We start from the raw sequence: 21,412 nt of genomic DNA, 5'->3' as shown, positions 1-21,412 counted from the left end.
AAATCACACCTTAACTTAACCTGTAATACATACCTTTGCATTCTTTATTGAAAGCTCTTATTAACAGTTTATTTGTACAAATAATATAAAAAGTAAACTACACTGAGCAAATAACAGTCTTACCATTAAAGTCCCTGACGTTGTGTCTAAGCTTCTGGGCACACCAGGTTCCTTATTAGGACAGAGTAGCTGACAAGGGTACAAGTCTGGAATGCCACAATGCAAAGGCATAATAAAAAAAGAAACAATATATAGAGATTAGTTGCAAAGATATAGAAAGTATACTTTTACATGAATTTACCCGGTTAAGACCTTAATCCAAATATTATTATCTCAAACAAAAAGCAAGGTTTGTTCATTTAGGTCAGTGGCTCCTGAACAGTGGGGCATGCCCAGGAAAAAAGAAAACTGCCCATTTTCATCTACAAATTGCAGTTGTAGCCTCTGTTTATAAATAATTGAGTTCTTGAATGTCAATGTACCCTTAAGACATTAATGTGGCACAGTGTACAGGCTTATTGCTGACCTTTCTTGTGCGTAGAGAAGAGTTGAATGAAGATAGTTATAGAAATGATTTTAATCTGAATGCAAAACAAGGAACAGGAATCTGGGCCACAACGTATACTTTTCTTTCAAAAGGATCTTTCATTTTAAACACTAAAATAATTGATGGCCTTCTTATGATTGAAATGCAATTATTGTTTAGAGTAGACTCTTTAGACCTTTGCTTGAACTTATTATGTGCCATAACAACCACTAACAGAAACTCATTTGTCTTTTTGTATTTTTTTTCTTTTAGCAAGTCCACATGCAACTCCATCAACTCTTCATTTTCCAACATCGCCTATTATCCAGCAGCCTGGGCCATACTTCTCACACCCAGCAATCCGCTATCATCCGCAGGAGACTCTGAAAGAGTTTGTCCAACTTGTCTGCCCGGACGCGGGTCAGCAGGCTGGACAGGTGGGGTTCCTAAATGTAAGGAAACAGTTTTTTCTACTTCAAGTGTATGAAACCTACCCTTGTGGTTCTAATTGCATGGTGTCACATTTTTATCTGATAACTGAAGTTTAAAAAGAACAAGAATTAATTTGGCTTTATGTAAAGAGAGAGGTGGTAGTTCTTGTCCACAATTAGACTTGGTTAGAATAATAAGCAATAGCATTGAAGCATTATAGTCAGTTTGTATTTTGGTGACAGCCAGATAGCATTTTCATTTGTAGGCTGGATAGAGGTAGAATTATAAGACTAACAAAAAAACATACAAAAATACATACAATGAATACATACAAAAATACATACAAAATGTACAGAAAGTACAAAAGTAACACAAAATGAAACAGGTTCAACTCAGAACAGGTCCAGCTATGACATACAAAAGCCCCTATCAAGCATATATTTTCAGGTTATTAAAATTGCTAAATAAATAAATAATATTGTGGAGTTACCATTATAAAGAAGTTATCTGCTTATGTATCACAGTTTAGATTACTGTTTAATGCAACAAGTATCCTTAATAAAAACTGTCTGCAACCTTTTGACCTATAATTGTGAATAAGCCCATGCATAAGTGAACAGACACATACTGACCTACTAAGCAATGTGAAGGCACCAAATGAGTTAGCTTTTGCTAAATGATATTTACCAGCTTGTCGAAAGACAGATGTTCTGGGTCTGTAATGTTATTTATACTAAGACACAAGGTCCTTAAGTTCAAGTTGACCACAACTTGAACTTTATATACCACAAGTATCATTCCTTCTCTGTCTTATTTATCCTGTCTGCTAATCTGTATGCACGGTTAAAGCTTCACAAGCTATATGGCTTTTAGTACTTTTCTCTACATTGAGATGATTTCTTATTAAAAAAATGTTAGCAAATTTAGAAACAACATAATTGAGCACTTATCCTCAAATAATGTGTGCCTTTGTGTGTGGTGAGGGCTAAATTAGCCACAAACCTGAATCATGAACTTTAAAAATGAAAAAAAAAAAAATAGTTCACGTCAACTGCAGTCTCAGTGAGGTTTTCTAGTAGGAATCTGCTGCAAACAGTACATGAAAGAGACTTAACATATAATGAGATGGACACTAGAATAAGAAAAATTCTGATTAACATTAGTAATGAGCAAATTTTTTTCGACAGGCATGGATTCACAGTGAAATTCCGCATTTCTCCATTAGCAATTTTTTTCACAAAACTGTGGCAAAAATTAAATTTGCCTAGACAAAAAGTCACAAGACAAAAATGTCGCTGAGACAAAAAAGTTGCTGTAAAAAAAAAATGGTCATTGAATTAAATGCATTTGGAATGAGAAAAACACCCATTGACTCAAATACATTTTCAGTGAGAAAAAAGTGTCCAGTGACAAAAAAAAGTCACGCGTGTAAAAATTTGTTGCAGGTAAAAAAAAGTTGCCTATTTACTGCAATGCATTTTGCAAATTGTTTGTCGTTTTACACATTTTTCAGGGAAAAACTAGTTAATAGCATGAGCCATAATGGATAGCCCTATATTGTAATGAACTTTTCATGTATATACAACATAGTTGTACAACAGTACTCTTACAATTTAGGCACACAATGGACATTGCTGCTTCAAACTGCCTTTGGCTTCTCTGTACATAGAACACAAATAGAATATTCCATTGACAGAATTTAAGGGTGATTATTTTGTATTAAGAATATTGTTTACATAGCAAATGATCATAGCCAGAGAGTCTACAGAAAGCCTTTTTCTATTTCTAAATCTATTCTTTCCTAGCTAAGTGCAGTATTATTTTAGATGTTACTGGATTTACTTTTGAGTAGTTGAAGGGCAAAACTGAAGTTTCCATATTATGTACTAAAAAGCCTCTAGAAAAGAGATTTTTTCATTCCTTTTGCAAAGATATGGTCTTTATATTGTTTGCTTTGTTTGCCGTCTCTCTCTTTTGCTCCTCATAGTAATAGACTGTCAACCAAAGATCAATTTGTTGGTTGCTGTCAGGACTGATACTCTCAGAGTGCAAGAATCGAAAGCCTTCCAGCATAAATTAAATGTGAAAGAAAATAACAACTGTTCCTGTGTGGCAAAAAATCCAAGTTACACAAAGCAAAAGTGAAATTTTTTCTTGTACATGCTTGTACAGTATAAGAGTGCAGCACTTAAAATGCAGACCATCAGTTGGACCTATGGCAGAAAAAGTTTAGAAACGTGTTAGAAACTTGTATTATGATTTGTCTATTTCTAGCATAGCTTTTCATGCTTTTCATGACGGCTGTAACAACACTTGCACAATAGTATAGGTCTTGTAACCCATAGCAGGCAAGGAGCAGGTCACACTTTCTTTCTGCTATTTAATAGCAAACATGATTGCTTTAGCTGATATTTATTTTCAGGTACCCTGGTAGAGTATTACACCAGAAGATTAATTAGAACTTATGTTTTTTGTTTGATAGCCTAATGGTAGCAGCCAAGGCAAGGTGCACAATCCATTCCTTCCTACTCCAATGTTGCCACCACCTCCTCCGCCACCAATGGCTAGGCCTGTGCCTCTGCCTGTGCCAGACACAAAGCCTCCAACTACATCTACAGAAGGAGGAGCTGCCTCTCCCACATCACCAAGTGAGTATGCACAGGAACAATACATCATCTACCAACATCATCTGCCTTTACAAAAGGTTTTAGCTCTCCTGTTTGCTTTTTCTTTAAACCACATATTTTTGTTGTGAGTACCTGCAGTGGGTTGAACATGCTCAGAGTACATTAAACCTCTGTACAAATCATGTTTGTGATTTAAAAATAAATACATAATCTCAGCTGAGTGAAATTCTACCCATAACAACTTGCAGAGTTTGTGTAAAGAAAACTGGTAGTCAAAATGGTGAAATTGTTCCAGAAATACTGAGGTCCGTTGTGGTTCTTCTCTGCTACAAGCCTTCTTACTCAAGTTTAAGCTTAACTTTATATGGCTCATTGCACATCATTTATTTAGCAGCCTCCAAAGAAACAAAAGCTTTCATATTCCCTGCATCCAAATAGTGCAGTCTGAATTTTATCAGCACTGCGACGGAAGGTTAAACTTGCAGGATAATACCTCCCCAAGTAGAACTTAAAATGTGATTTAAGTAAATATAGTATGAAAAGCCATGGAAAAGGTTCAATCCGTAAAGCAAAGTGCAAAAAAATCAATGTAGGTTGGCATATTATTACCAGTGATTCTGTATTGTTTACCATAAGTCTAGAATAATTACATCTGTCGCAAAATTTTTGGCAGAAATTTTTAAGTGCAAATAGGCACTACATGCACCTGGTAAGATGTCATGCAGGATATGAGCTACACAACAAAGAATTGCATTCAATCCATGTGATGCGCCACTGGGCCCCTGCAGGTACAACACACACACAGAGCTCTTAGTGATAGGGGTATGTCCAGGTTTGCAATTAATACATTTCGAAACAGACATGGGACAGAAATCTTAAATTATTATGGAGAATTATCAAGTATGTATACTTGTTTGTTTATCAAGGTTTTTTTGTATTTAGTTAATCACTAGCTTTGTTTTTGTACAGAGTAGAACTGTCTTGCACCCACACATCATCTAATTGTGTTCAGTTTAGCACAGTGCAGGTTTAATACATCTGTCTATTAGTAAGGGAATGATAGAATCTACTATCACTGTAGCTAGTACAAATATCTTGAATATTATGGTAAAAGTGGATGGGAATGTTTGTACCACAGTGCCAGCAGTTATATGTTTGGGCATTATAACTAAATGATAATAGGTAAGACATGAATTAAACCTAAACAAAATATCTATGGGACATACCTGCCATAGCTCGCATTTTTTTACAAATGACATTTAAAGATTGCAGCAAATGGAGGTAGACTGAAAGATCAATAAATATTTCCTGGAGTGATATTTTTGACCACTGTTGTTTGCATAAATCATTGTATTAGTAGACTTTTTATCATTATTCCAAGACAAACTGGGAGCATGGGTGGTCTCGATAGATTGCCACCCAAAGCATACACAATCACCATGTCCACGATCTTCATTACGGATTGTAGTATGGCAGTCTCCTATATAATGGCCACTCACCTTCTGACACCCACTCATTCCTTCGGGTAGCATGGGATGCTTTATATTTAGCCCAGGATTTGTATAATTATCTAACATTATACACTCTTGAAATGAATAGGTTAAGTTAGTAAGAACTAAATTTGGAGAGTTTGAGCATTGGAAAACAAGAAGAAGAAGAATGATTACAGAGACATGGGGCTATTTGTATAGAGTTTGCAAGATACATCATGCTGTGGAGCTTCTGCCTGAGAAGAAAATCATTTTTTTAATTGTTTTGCAGACCTGAACTCTTATAGTGTGTCAAAGTGTGCATACTGCCCACGTTTTCTACTTTATAGAACTGTAAAGGTATGTGAGGTGATCATTTGCAAGGATGCTGTGCAAATACTGAATAATGGTGATTAAAATATTGAGTTGATTCCCACTAGCTAAAATGGCAAGTGACTTCAGTAGCCCTATATCTGTGGCTTTGGTTGTTACTTTTTAGCAGTTCCTGTCAGAATGTTATAAGTAATTTTAAGATAATCCATTCTGGCAAGTTGCACATAGAAAGCTGTGCTTATTTTGTTTTCTGCATGATTAATAAACATGTTATAGAAATATCCTTAAAACACAAACCTGCCATATGAAATGCATTTCTGCAGATTAACAAGTATATGTATATAACACTCAGCATAATCACACAAATCATTGCAGTGGCAGGACTTTTTTCATGTAAAAAGCAACTTTTTCCATTTTACCTTATTTGGTTATTGACTATGTGGTGCTTCTTAAAATGAATCCTCTGTACCTTTATCATACCATCAGCAGATCTTCAGATTTTTGTGTGTATTTGTAAGTCTTCTCTTCAAAAGTAAAAAATGTACCAGCCTTGAAGCGGGTGATCCAGAGGCAGGGTTTTCCCAATTTGAAAAACTGGGCAGGCAGTTTTGACCCGGACAGCCTGCTTTCTGGGAAAGGTCAAAACTGGGCAGGTGGAAACCCTATTTGCAAGCCAAAAGATCACGTATTTAAGCGTTCTTTTTCTGTTAAATTTTGTAGCAGCCATTGCCTTTATCTTAGGATTGCTATGACCATCAGTCTGTAGTTCTGCTGATGCTGCATTATAAAAACAATATGCATTTAATAACGTAGTAAGTATTCTTTTGGCTTTAGTATCACTTCTTTAGTTTTGTGGTTTCTGATAATGAAAAGCTCCCTTATACAACCCATTTAATCTATCATGCAGGGAATAGGGTATGGTGGTGGCGTTGTGAATGAATGCAATTCTGCTTAAGCTACTAGCAGTGTACAGCACTTACTTTCCTTTATTTAAAAGCCATACAAGGAACAGAGGAACAGGGTGGCATTGTAGGATGAACAAAGCCCTGCCTAAGTTGCTAGAACTGTGTACTGCAGAAGATTTAATGCTCTTTTCTTTATCTAAAAATCTGTTACATGCACACTTTTAACATGCAGCAGTTTGGCAGCCCAACTGAGGGTTTTTAGCAATTGTATTTGCTTTAAAACACTGTGAGAAAATGACCCTCCTGATCAGAAATATGACCTATAAAACTTGTTTTGTACAATATCAACTTAGACAGGCCCTTGCATTCTTTAAGCAGTGAACACATTTATTACAATGATGGTATGAGCACAGTTATAAGGGCTTGATTAAGTCTGTATTCTAGATTTATATTAATTGATATTCATTTCTGCAGCTTAGATTGGACCTGAGAGTACATATCTATAGGGTGTGCTCCTCCCTGTGTACTATATATATATATATCTGATTGTACCAGATTTGTGAGTGTGGCAGTTTTCTTGCAGCAGGGCAGATTGTACTGTGTTTGATTGGATGTGACATATACAAATTCAGTGTGCTGCACACCTGGGGTTTTGTGACATTGTGGTTGGAATTCAATAACAAAGTTGCACGCCATAGCAACTAGAATTGGTGCCTACCAATCATACTTAAATTCAGTGGTCAAACTGAAATGAAAATGAATTGATATTATTTAATTCACTGATAAATTGGTCAAAAACCAGATTTGAAAAATCGCCGTAAAATGGATCTTCAAAAGTTTAATGGCAAATTTGGCAGCTGTCCCACATCTAAATATTGGTTTAAATGAGGTACATCAGCATTCCTCAGCAGTCAAAGCCTTAGCGAAAATAATAATAGTATAATGTAAGATCACTACTAACTATAATACTACTATTACACCATTTGAAATTATTGATATAAAAGTGAAGCAACATGGAAGTACATTTTTTCCACTCTTGCAATTATACAGAGGGAGAGAGGTTGGGGGGAAGCAGAAAGCTTATAGATATATTGTATTATTGAAAAATATTTAGAGTTCTGTTTTTATGTGAGTTCAGGTGCTATTTTAATTTTTATTATCAACTACCTTGTCTGCTATATTAGTATTCAAGTTTAAGTAAAAAAACCGTGTTCTGATTTCAAAAAAGCTATTTTACTTTTCGGTTATTTTTTTTTCTAGCAAAAAATTTTTTTCCTACATACTGTACTATCTTTCAAGTTGCGAAAAACGTTGCCTAAATATTACAATATGAATTCATTATCTGCTTTAATACTGCAATGGTTATATTTCACCAATATGCTGCAAGGGTGTATTTAAATTATTGTTGCCCCGCATAAAACATTTTTTAAACGTTCTCGAATGCTTTTTGCAAACATTTTCCCAGATAAACAGATGATTTGATAGCTTTGGAATATCTTAATCGGAATCAGTAAGCAGTATTTTAAAAGGAGAAGGAAAGTCTAATAAAGAGTTAATCTCAAGCTGCAGGCATACCTTCAGTTTTATCAATAGTGCCCTTAAGTTGCCCCATATTTCATCTGTTCAGATGATCAGAAGCCAAACAGGAAGGAAAAACGCTGAGCTGTGTTAAGAAAGTTCCCATAATGCCTCGCTCCTGCACCGAGACCCAGACCAGTGTACATGCACAGTTTGTAAGACTATGAGGAAGCTTTCTGCTGATTGGCTCAGATCCACATTCCTAAGGGGAGGAGGGAGTTTTTAGCATTCTTGAGGGAGTGGGGAGCAGGAGAGGGGAGAGAGCTGCGTGTCTCTGGCACAGGAAAGCAGAGACAACTAATTTTTTTACAGAGAACTCAGTGCAGCGTTTCTGTGAGTGTTTATGGCTGTATTTACATAGACCTTTCTGATAAAGCTTACTTGGTTTTTACCTTTCTTTCTTCTTTAATACCTTGAAGATCTCTTACTGTTTTATAGTGTTTCTTGGTTATTGTCTTAAGGGAAGGGAAGTATTCCATTGCAGACATGAGCTTTTCAGGGTGGACTTTCATGGGATTCTCCTCTATTCTGACCCTACACACTTGAGTTTCTGCACTAGTAACACACTACACTCTTCAATGGAGCATCACACTGCTTATTAAGGAACCCTATTTTTCCTTTGCTTCTAGCAATTACAGTTTGGGATCTAGTTTATTACTAGCTAATCTTTATTAGCAGGCCTCATTCTTCTGAATTTCCACTGATGTCTTCCAAGGATTCACTTTTCATTACCTGAGGCTCCTTCCCTGTTTCAACCATAGAGAAAATAATTGTTTGTGAACAAATGCAGCCTTTGTAAATATATTACTAAATATTAGTATTAGTTTGCCCAAGTTTGTAAGCTGATGTTCCAAGTTAAGGCCCTCCTTTATACATAAGTCCTAAAGTGTATTTTAGTGGTTTAAGTCATATGGTGTATTCCAGTTGTACACCATTAACCATCAGGCACTGTGCCAGCTTTTTGCATTGTGCCCCCTAGTAAATGAGACCTTATCATTCAGGCCACAAAGACATTTCATTTCTGCTTCTTAAAGTGGGAAGAATGTTACATACGGCTGTACATAACTGTAAAAAACTGTTAGGTCAAGACCTCAAAAACTCAGATTTCTCTTTTCATGCGAGTTAAAGCAATTTTCCCCAGTTCCAATATGTTTTTCATTAATTGGTAATCATGCCCTTTTTTTGTTGGTTAAATGGTTAATATGGATGTAAAATTACTAGCAATAATACATAAATTGTATAGTGCTGTGTGCCAAGTAAGATAAACTTTATAAAGATAAACTTTAATAAGATAAAAATATGTATTATCTTCTTCCAACACAGTATTGCTAATTACTAACTTTTTTCATCACATGGACTAGCTGAATAAAGGCTTGTTGTAGTTGGATAAAATATTATTATCTATTAAGTTCAACTTAATTTAAGAGTTCTTAGTCTATCTGGATCCCATCCTGACTCACATCATTTTGTGAAACGCTGGCTTCCATATGTTTAAAAATTATATTTGATCAATTAAATATTAAATGAGATCTGCTTGCCCCACCATGTGGATCCCCATTCCCCTAGAAGTAATTTAGATTAAAATTCTACTAATTATTAAGCATCTTTACTGCTTGGACTAAATCTCAAAATTTTGTTGGTGGGTAAAGAAAATAACAGTAAAAAGATAGTGAGCATATGTGCTTGGTGATGCAGACAGCTCATTTAATTATATTTATGAGCTTACTTAAGTTCTATTTCATAATTAAATAAGAGTGTGAGATACGATAATTTGCCATCATTGCAATGGCATTTAATTAATCCAGAATTTAATGCAGACATTTGCCAGCAGGCAGCTACTGAAAGAAATTCACATTTCCATGTGGCATTTTACCGTATTTGATGTTGCACCAAGGTGCATGGGCAATTCAGGCAGTGTTTTCTTCTGCAAAGAACTTGGCTCACATAAAATATACAAAGGATTGATTCTTGTCCATTGTTATAATAAATAATTCCTTCCATAATGTTTTATTTCCTGTAATGCAGTAGATTTCGGATTTCTGCAAAGAAAGGACCTCTTAAAATGTACATCCTTGATGATTGCCACTGATATAATGTTGTATCAATTCTGTTCTCTGGAGACATGAACCTTTTAGGATATTTACATTAGACATTATAGTGCATAATGGATTGGACTGTGTGAGTGGTACTAAATTGTTTTGTTGATTAGTATTAGTATAGGTTGCTTGTGAAAATCCATTCTTATACTTAGCCTGTTTTGTACCCTTTGTTATATATTCTTTGCATCTTACTGGTTTATTGAAATTAATGTGTACAGATGTTATAGTGTTTGCTGTATAATTCATACATATTTATTCTTTTCCAAATTGAATTATGATTTTTATAAATAATTAGTACAAGTATGGAATCCATAATCTGGAAACACCTTATCCAGAAGTCTCAGAATTATAGGAAGGCCATCCCCAAGTCTCCATTTTAATCATATAATTCCAATTTTAAAAAATTATTTACTTTTTGTCTGTACTAATCCCAACTAAGATATAATTAATGGAGGCAAAATTATGTTAAAAGGGTGGTTCACCTTTCATGATAAAATTCATATATGACTTAAAGTTTGCATTGGTGTTTTTTCCAACACTACTACACACAAATACAGTGCTGATGTCTCTATATTATATTAGTTTTAGTTTTAAATAGATTGTTGTCCTTCACTGTGCAGATATGTGAGAGAATGTGGACCCACATACAATATACAAAAGCATTATCCTATGTGATATAATGTTAAATCTAAACTTATTGTTCAAGTTTCTCCGTGTCTACTAATACAGTATTGGCAAAAATGTAAATAATTAAATGTAAGAACCTACACATCAGCGCCTACATCCCAGAACACAGAATAAATCTTTCATGATTCACTTATTTTTTAGATATATGTATATATGATATACAATGATAGAGCAATGATACCAAGTGGGGCTAGCATTTTACAGATGGATCATAATTGGTTGCTAAGTAATACTATGCAGCGGTAAATTAGTTTGGTGTTAGTAAATGAGCCTCAGTTGCTGTTAAGTGAAAAAGTACTGAATAATGTTATTTATTCTCCTCAAACAGATGTCCCATCCTTAATGCAGAGTAATACCTATGATTTGTGCAGCAAAATGCAAAAATATTGACTTCTACTCTGCTATAGGGCTCCACAGGCTGATTTTTATGGCATCATTATATTAACATGATCTAAATCATGAACATGTGGTATGTTGAAAAAATGGACCCACTACATTTAATAGTTAGAAGCACTGCTAATGCTGTCTGAGGTTTGAGGTAAAATAGAAGTCAGTAATGGACTCTCTATGAGCTGCATCAGTATTATCTGATATTCTCATGGTTGTGGTTGACTTGTGGTTACCAGAATACTTGTGACAGGCCTAACTGAATGATTTATGTGTGTTTTTTTTCTAAATTATACTTCTGTTGTTGAATAAAATCTGTGCTAAAACCTCCTGTCTCTTCCATTCACAGCCTACTCAACACCTAGCACCTCCCCCGCAAACCGATTTGTCAGTGTTGGACCACGGGATCCAAGCTTTGTAAATATCCCTCAACAGACACAGGTTGGTTGTACACTATATATTTAATTTATCTTCTCCACTCACTTTAAACAAATATAAAATATATTTCAGTTTTTTTTTCTGGTTTTCAAGTGATAATTTTTAGTTTGCCTTCATTCACGATTTAATGCATGTACCCTGCGCTATAACTTAAGGTGCTACTTAATACCATTCATTTTACTAAAAGAATCTAAAATAGAAAATAATATGATCAGGGAGCAAAATGTAGTTTTCCCTTACTTTTTCATCTTCCTAAATACCAGGTTCCAGCATACCTACACAGCCTGCAGTGGCTGCATTTGTGGTTTCTAAGTTTAATTGTTAAGCCTACAAAACTTAATTTAGTCATAACATGGTAACATATTGTAATTTATGTTGAAAAAAAATCATCATCAAATTCAACTTTTTGTCTAAATGAAACCTGCCTAACTGCTAGTTGATCTACAGGAAGACTATAACCCTCTTTTGAAGTTATCTGCAGTTTGGAATAAATTCCTTCCAAGTTCCAAAAGAGCAATCAAACCAGTCTCAGAAAGGTCTATGTAGATACAGCCATAAGCACTCACAGAAAAGTTGCACTCTATCAAAAGAAAACACAGGATTTCTTGTCTTCTTTTGTGTACACATGTACTTCAGTATCAGACTGCCTGATCTCAGAAAAATCCTTCAGGGCACAGGTACCAGTCTGCTCAGTTTGCTCCTCTCTCCCCCTCCCATCAGAATTTGCACCCCCTCCCACCTCTGTGTACTCTTAGGGGTATATTTATCAAGCTGTGTAAAAAGTGTAGTGAAGCACAACTGGTGATGTTGTCCAGGGCAACCAATCAGCAATTAGATTTCAACAGTTAGAAAATCAAAGCAAAGCATCTGATTGGCTGCTATGAGCAACATTACCGGTAATGTTTTACTCTACTTTTTACACAGCATAATAAATATACCCCTTAGCTACCAGCAGCTAGAGCTGAGGCACTGAAGCTATTGAGACCAAGCTAAAATGGCAGTTGCTATCTTAAGCAAACACAGGGTGTTCTAGGGCTGTTTACTCAGGTATGGTAAATCTTTCTGCAGAATAAATATAGTTTTCGAGCTTGCACTATTGTGACTAATTTATTGGCAGTAAAATGCCAGAATGCCTTTCCTTCTCCTTTAAGATAAGCCCCTTTTTCTGCCAATCTCAGTGAAAGCTTTTTTGATACTCTTTATGAGTTTAGAAACTTTTCTTTTTGTGTTTTCATCTCCTTTAAGCACTGGTATATGCTACATACTTTCCAGTATAAATGAGAAGAATAAAGGCCAGCTACATTTAGGCTTCACTAACTAACTAGGTCAAGTTGTAATTATGGGTGAAGCCATTTATCCATACATTGGAGGTCATTTACTAGGCATTTACTGTGCTCAGTTTGTGACAACATTTGAAAACTGGGCAGAAAAATGGAAAATGAGGTTCAGTGTTTAAAAGTGCAAAGTTATGCACTTTGGTAGAAATAATATAAATGTGATTTATACACTAAATGGTAGTGTGTTTGGAACGTTCCTTAATTGAGAAGGATCTGGGGATTTTTGTAGATAATAAGTTGTCTAATTCCAGGCAATGTCATTCAGTGGCTACTAAAGCAAATAAAGTGCTGTCTTGTATAAAAAAGGGCATTAACTCAAGGGATTAAAACATAATTTTGCCTCTTTATAGGTCTCTGGTAAGGCCGCACCTTGAGTATGCAGTGCAGTTTTGGGCTCCAGTCCTTAAGAAGGGTATTAATGAGCTGGAGAGAGTGCAGGGACTATGAGGTTAGACTGTCAAGGTTGGGGTTGTTTTCTCTGGAAAAAAGCGCTTGTGAGGGGACATGATTACTCTGTACAAGTACATTAGAGGGGATTATAGGCAGATGGGGGATGTGCTTTTTTCCCATAAAAACAATCAGCGCACCAGAGGTCACCCCTTTAGATTAGAGGAACGGAGCTTCCATTTGAAGCAGCGTAGGTGGTTTTTCACGGTGAGGGCAGTGAGTTTGTTTAAAGCACTTCCTAGTGATGTTGTGATGGCAGATTCTGTTAATACCTTTAAGAGGGGCCTGGATGAGTTATTGAACAAGCATAGTATCTACAGTTAGTATTGGTGTTTGTATATATATATATATATATTTATATATATAGTTTATGTATGTGAGTGTACAGATAGGTCAGTATAGGTTTGTGTTTGCTGGGTTCACTTGGAAGGGTTGGTCTTGATGGTCTTTTTTCAGCCCTATGTAACTATGTCAAAATGCTACTTAAAAATGTACCCATCAGTATGTTACCATTGTTTTGCAAGGAAAGATATGGCAAAGCAAAATCATTATGGTTTGATAAAACAGTTAGTATTGAGATTGGAAAGAATCAAAAATGCTTTTAAGGCAGGGTCAGCTGAAACTTTTAGTAGGTACAAGGAAGCTATAATGTATGTAAAAAAAGCAATTAACAAGCTAAAAAAGATAAAAAAAAAAAGGACTTTGTGAAGACTAAAACAAAAACTAAATAACTAATAATTGTATATAGTAATGAAGCAAGAGGGAGTGCCACCCTTTTTATCACAAGGGCATAATTTTGTTGATGTTGATTTTTGCTCTGTTTTTAACAGCTGAGAAACCTTAAAATTAAGGTTTCATCTTAATAGACTCAATTCTTATGGTATTCTTTACAAAATACTAAAATAGCTCAGCACTGCTATTGCCAACCACTTTACTTAGAGTGAAGATATACCCCACTTTTGACTTGAGCTCATTAATTTGGAGTTTTGTTAAATAAGGTGCATAAACACTGAACACACAGAAATAAATATGAAAGTATTTTTTTAAACAGACATATATGATTCCTCAGATTAAAGAAAACCATGAAAGCTTGCCTGTTTAGGCACCAGTTCCCCTTCACCCCCCTAGGCTCACAATGTAATTCAGCCCTTCCCTCACCTTGTTCCATTAGGACGTGATGGATTAGGCAACTTGAAGTCCCTCTGCTTTCCATAGTATGTTATGCACAGATGCTCTGAAAAGCAGAAGAACCTCAAGTCCCAGATCCATCACATCACAATGTAACAAGGTGAGGAATTTGTTGCCTGGCACTGTGAGCATAGATGAGTGACATTATCTCGACATGTTTAGCCCTCTTAGCCTGAGACTCATAGTCCAGAGATAGCATTTTCTTGCCATTTTTCTTGAAAGTTATCAAGCTGTTTAACATGTTATTTTTTAGCATCATATTTTTACATGTATGAGTTAATTACACTCAACCTTTCTGTTGTGCTATTTATATCTGAAAAGATATTTACACTATCCCAGAATTTGCTGAGCTTGGCATGAATCAGACTGGTTGACATAAAACCACAGGTGAAAAACAGGTGAAGCCCCCTGTAAATCATTTGATTTGGATCCCTGACATTTTTCCTCAGAGTGGCCAAATCGGGTCTATTTCATCTGATTTATTTTACGAAATGCATTGACATTAGGGCAAGGCTGAGCAGCTCTAGTTTTTAATTGCTCCTTTCATAACCAATTTTAATGGTAGTGTAACATCCCTGCTAATTAATGTGCAGTGATATTGTAATGTTAAGCTTTCCTCTCCTTGTGTTTGCTGAATTACCAATAACAATTACACAGTGTATTACTGCTTTATTTGTAATAAACAGATTTTTTTTTTTATTTACATGGATGCTTAATCTGAAAAAGTAGGGGTATAGAAAAAACCCACTGCCCCACTGACTATCATGTTGCAGCATTTTTATCTCAGTTGGAGCTGTACTTTTTTTGTATAGTCCTACCATTTTAGATTCAGTATCGTTATTATTGTTGTGTTATTTTGGGACTTTAACTCACCAATAAATATCTTTCCCATTTCGGGTCTCTCTTTACCCATTTTTAACCATTCAGAACAGGTGGAAGGTACATTACCTTAATCTTTTTCTTATTGTCATTCAATCTATATTATACAGTATATATCTATATTCATTATTTTTAATAATCTATTATTGTTGTGGTTGCCACCTTAAAACAAAAGCAATGAGTCTTGCAAGCCAGAAAGTAAATGTTTCTGTAACGTCGCTGTCACAATTCTCTGTCAAAGGCAATATTGTAGACAACTAATGCTATATAAATGATTATGCAGTAAGCACAGTATTATCTGGTGCCCTGGGAATGTGTGATGGATAATCTTTTCACTAAATTTACTTGGGGTGCTACTGTTCAAATATTATAGCCTTCACAACCAAAGTCATAATATCGCAAAGAAACAGCCTGACGTTTAGTATCTTAAATCCCTTTTTATCCCACTCTAAATCTAGATATGTAGTGCCCTTGATATATAATCTCTACTTATGTAGTATATTAGAGCACACAAATCCAGTGCAATATGAGTGTTTGATGAAACTGAGTACATGTGGAAACCTTTATTAAAAGACATTCTTATCTATTTCATCACTTTACAGGAAGGAGCTATTTTTGCAGGTAGTATTGTTAATATATGGTATTTGAAATGCACTGCAGTCTGACTCTGGTAGCATCAATGAGACAACTCTAACCAAAATAAGAAATCTGCATTAAAAGTGGGGCCATGAAATTTGTGCATTTACCTAATTTTTAAAGGTATTTCATTATTATGGTTTAGGTTTTCTGTTGTGAATCGGTTAAAATAGACATTGGGTGAAGTATCTGTTTCTACTACATTTTGGCTTATTTCTAATAAAGGTTATTGGTACTATCAGAAAAATTAATGCACAGGAGCAGGCAGGTAAACTGGTAATAATTTTAGTCAGTCGGTAGTCCTTATTTTAAAGGGCAACTAAATTAACAACAAAACAACAAATACCTGTTTTTAACCATTGTTTTTAAGCCAAGTTTTAACCATTGCTCTAGGGCTGTTATTTTTAAAGGCACAGTAGCCCAGTAGCATTAAAAAGACACCCAAAACTGTCATTTTGGACAAGTACCATTTCATGCATGCTTCTTTACCTGTCAGTGTGCAGAGACCTTTCACACATGCGCAGTACACTGTGTAAAGGAAATGTACACTTAGGGGCCCATTTACTTACTCACGAATGGGCCGAATGCGTTTTTTTCGTAATGATCGGTATTTTGCGATTTTTTCGGAAAATTATCGCGACTTTTTCGTTACCAATACGATTTTTGCGGAAAAACGCGAGTTTTTCGTAGCCATTCCGAAAGTTGCGATTTTTTCGTAGCGTTAAAACTTGCGCGAAAAGTTGCGCTTTTTTCGTAGCGTTAAAACTTAAAAGGCGCAACGTTTTGCGCAAGTTTTAACACTACGAAAAAATCGCAACTTTTCGCGCAAGTTTTAACGCTACGAAAAAATCGCAACTTTCGGAATGGCTACGAAAAACTCGCGATAAAAAAGTCGCGATAATTTCCGAAAAGTCGTAAAGGCGCCGAAAAAATCGCAAAAAATACGAAAAAGTCACAAAATGTTCGTTTTCCAATCGGAATTTTTCCAATTCGGTCGGAATTTGTGTCTTAGTAAATCAGCCCCTTAGGGGGTATATTTATCATGCTGTGCATAAAGTGGAGTAAAACATAACCGGTGATGTTGTTTATAGCAGCCAATCAGATGCTTTGCTTTGGTTCTAACTGTTGAAATCTAATTGCTGATTGGTTGCCCTGGGCAACATCACCGGTAATGCTTCACTCCACTTTTTACACAGCATGATAAATATACCCCTTACTTGTGGAAAAAAAGGCATAGGGGTTGAGCATTAATAGATGGCCAGATATAGAACCAAAGGGCATAATAACTTAAAGCAGGTTGTTTTTCTGGACTTCAGTTGTCCTTTCAAAGTTTGAAACATTATGGAAAGACCTTTTAAAGCTTTTCAAATAAATATGTATTTTTAATTGGTGGGGTGTGTGAGCTTGCTATTTATTTATTTATATAACACCGCAATTGTACATGGCGCTTTCCAAGGCCTAGACACAAACAGGTGTGTAAGTTATACAGTGAAAATATATATGCTTAAGTGCTTAGGGGTTTCAATACACAGTTGGGATGAGGTCCTTGCCCCAAAGAGCTTACAATCAATTAGGAGGTTGTTTGCTTTAGCCCTTGTACTCTGGTCTGGTTGAAGGATTAATTTTCAATGACCCTGTAAAAAGCTCCACCCAAACCCTAATTGTGATGGGACTTAGGTACCATCTGGAAATTTGTCATTTTTACAAAATTAAAGACTTTCAGCTTTTCAGTTTGTAATTGCAAGCATATGAGATAATACTGTGGGAAACAACCTGCTTTTCACACAAACTGTATATAATTCTTTGAGTGTTAAAGCCGGGGCTGCATTTAGGTTTGTTGCTGCCGTAGGCATCTCAGCCTGCCCCTCTATCCCTGCTTTTTGCCCATGCTCAGGCCTGTGTGTTCTGCTCATGCACCAACTGAAGGAGCTACAGGTACCACCACCACCCCCTTCAACTCTGCCACCAGATTTAGGCAAGTATCCGCAGGAGCTGGGGGAATTTTAGAAATTTTCTCTGTTTACCATATAGGTGGATAGTGGGCCCTTGGATGTATGGATCTATATTCAGATTTTAGATTATTAAGAATCCACAGGGTAGGGCAATGGAAGTGCATATGTATCCTAGAGTCAAAGTCCAAGGAAGCTGTTTTGTCTTTTAAACAAATGTGCCAGAGTTGCAAAATTATTATTTGTCTCTTTTACTTTTAATGAAGCACATTTTTTTTTTATAGTAAAACAATACTGTGTTGATTTTTTCAGTTGTAATTTCACATTTTTAAAGCTAATTACATTAACAGCAGTTCAGACCCCATTATTTCCACCGATATTTCTAACTGCTTCTGGTCCGTTTTTTCTTACAATGCCTGTCTAGACAATCCCCTGCTGGTATGTGTACAACAGTATGTTATATTGATATACATGTATGCAAGTGTCTTGCAAATTCAGCTGCCTAAAATGCATTGATTCTTACAATCTACTATTATAATACCGTTTAGCAAAGGATTCCCAATTATATCATAGAATTAAAGTTAAAGTTGCATTGTTTTTGTTTGTTTGCTTTTTCTTTTTTCCTTCAACTCCATTTAGTGCCTAGTCACACATTTATAACAGAAAATAGTGTATGAAATGAGTCTGCTATGTTACTGCATCAGGCTGTGGATCAATATATTGACCCTGTCTGTCAGGGTTGTTGGTACAGTAATTGTTGCACAAAAAAATGGAATGTGAGAACGTGCCCAAATGATGCAAAATGTATAAATAAATTATGACTTTTAGTTCCTTCCTTTTTTAACTTATGCATCTTTATGTGTTTACACTGCAAAGAACACTAAGTTAATCAGCTGAGTGTACATTATTTATAGTGGTAGTTGGGTGCATCATGCAGCCAGTAGTTTCATTGCAATCATTGATCTTGGACAGGTGATGCAGACTTGAACACACTCTGTATTCCTTCCCTTATCCCTGAAATGCTTAAGGGTACTATCAAATCACATTTGCTTGATTGGCAGTATAGAACTCATCCTGTCAATACAATTGATTTTTTTTTCTGTAGGCAGAGATGTGCAGGGAAACATAAATCACTTGTGTGAAGGTTTGTAGAAATTTTTGCCCAGGCATAACTGGTTCAGACTGCAGTCTCTCTATTTTGTATTGTAATAGAGGTTTATATTCTTGCCTTTTAGCTTATATTTACTGGTAAGATTTGGACTTTGGGATGTTTCTACAAAACTTTTTTAAATAATGTTGAAAAATACTGTGGACATAAAAGTCTTAGAACTATGGTACTTAGAGCTAGTTTTGTATTATCAAGATTGTTATTGAACATTGACATAATACAGTGGAGGAAATAATTATTAGACCCCTCACTGATTTTGTAAGTTTGTCCAATGACAAAGAAATGAAAAGTCTCAGAACAGTATCATTTCAATGGTAGGTTTATTTTAACAGTGGCAGATAGCACATCAAAAGGAAAATCGAAAAAATAACTTTAAATAAAAGATAGCAACTGATTTGCATTTCATTGAGTGAAATAAGTTTTTGAACCCCTACCAACCATTAAGAGTTCTGGCTCCCACAGAGTGGTTAGACAATTCTACTCAATTAGTCAACCTCATTAAGGACACCTGTCTTAACTAGTCACCTGTATAAAAGACACCTGTCCACAGAATCAATCAATCAAGCAGACTCCAAACTCTCCAACATGGGAAAGACCAAAGAGCTGTCCAAGGATGTCAGAGACAAAATTGTAGACCTGCACAAGGCTGGAATGGGCTACAAAACCATTAGCAAGAAGTTGGGAGAGAAGGTGACAACTGTTGGTGCGATTGTTCGAAAATGGAAGGAGCACAAAATGACCATCAATCGACCTCGCTCTGGGGCTCCATGCAAGATCTCACCTCGTGGGGTGTCAATGATTCTGAGAAAGGTGAAAAAGCATCCTAGAACTACACGGGAGGAGTTAGTTAATGACCTCAAATTAGCAGGGACCACAGTCACCAAGAAAACCATTGGAAACACATTACACCGCAATGGATTAAAATCCTGCAGGGCTCGCAAGGTCCCCCTGCTCAAGAAGGCACATGTGCAGGCCCGTCTGAAGTTTGCCAATGAACACCTGAATGATTCTGTGAGTGACTGGGAGAAGGTGCTGTGGTCTGATGAGACCAAAATAGAGCTCTTTGGCATTAACTCAACTCGCTGTGTTTGAGGAAGAAAAATGCTGCCTATGACCCCCAAAACACCGTCCCCACCGTCAAGCATGGGGGTGAAAACATTTTGCTTTGGGGGTGTTTTTCTGCTAAGGGCACAGGACAACTTATTCGCATTAACGGGAAAATGGACGGAGCCATGTTTCGTGAAATCCTGAACGACAACCTCCTTCCCTCTGCCAGGAAACTGAAAATGGGTCGTGGATGGGTGTTCCAGCACGACAATGACCCAAAACATACAGCAAAGGCAACAAAGGAGTGGCTCAAGAAGAAGCACATTAAGGTCATGGAGTGGCCTAGTCAGTCTCCGGACCTTAATCCAATAGAAAACCTATGGAGGGAGCTCAAGCTCAGAGTTGCACAGAGACAGCCTCGAAACCTTAGGGATTTAGAGATGATCTGCAAAGAGGAGTGGGACCAACATTCCTCCTAAAATGTGCGCAAACTTGGTCATCAATTACAAGAAACGTTTGACCTCTGTGCTTGCAAACAAGGGTTTTTCCACTAAGTATTAAGTCTTTTTTTGTTAGAGGGTTCAAAAACTTATTTCACTCAATGAAATGCAAATCAGTTGCTATCTTTTATTTAAAGTTATTTTTTCGATTTTCCTTTTGATGTGCTATCTGCCACTGTTAAAATACACCTACCATTGAAATGATACTGTTCTGAGACTTTTCATTTCTTTGTCATTGGACAAACTTACAAAATCAGTGAGGGGTCAAATAATTATTTCCTCCACTGTATATAACACATAATTCTGGTCAGAAAGAGAAATATGTCAATAGTAATCACCCAATGCTGGTGCTATATATAGTTATATATGGTTATGTTTGGATCAAGAACATGTGCAAGGGCAAGTGAGGCTCCAAATATGTAGCTGGATAAGGCCAATGTTTAAAAAAGACTAGTCAAGTACAAGCAAGGTATGATCAAGAGAATAGGCAATCAGACAGAGTAAGAATGTTAAGGACAGGACAAGGAACAAAACCAAAGACTATTCCAGTTCAAAAAAGTATTAGAACTTTTGGCAAAGCAGGAACAAAGATAAGGAACAGGAATACAACAAATAAGAGGAAGAGAATTGGGACAAGATATCCAGGAACTAACAGTGCAGCCTAGAACTCACAAATCAAGATATGTAACAGACAAGGATAAAGTTCCTAACACTTTAATAAACTACTAAAATCATTTTCTAATATAGTTAATGCCCATTCTGTTAAAATCTTTCTCTGCA

General features: G+C 36.0%; 1 protein-coding gene across 5 annotated transcripts in view; it reads left to right on the top strand.

Annotated features, from left to right (window-relative positions):
• Window positions 1–21,412, top strand: part of nfia (nuclear factor I/A) — a 246,950-nt gene that overhangs the window by 200,496 nt on the left and 25,042 nt on the right. For all 5 annotated transcript variants that reach the window (XM_031900900.1, XM_004913948.4, XM_002931611.5 and 2 more), the window contains 3 exons: window positions 800–978; window positions 3,441–3,606; window positions 11,393–11,484. In XM_031900900.1, the coding sequence (XP_031756760.1) occupies window positions 800–978; window positions 3,441–3,606; window positions 11,393–11,484 (437 nt within the window). The remainder of the gene's footprint in view (window positions 1–799; window positions 979–3,440; window positions 3,607–11,392; window positions 11,485–21,412) is intronic.

The sequence above is a fragment of the Xenopus tropicalis genome, chromosome 4 (assembly GCF_000004195.4).
Source record: "Xenopus tropicalis strain Nigerian chromosome 4, UCB_Xtro_10.0, whole genome shotgun sequence".
Classification (NCBI taxonomy): domain Eukaryota; kingdom Metazoa; phylum Chordata; class Amphibia; order Anura; family Pipidae; genus Xenopus; species Xenopus tropicalis.
This window is presented reverse-complemented; position numbering and strand designations above follow the sequence as displayed.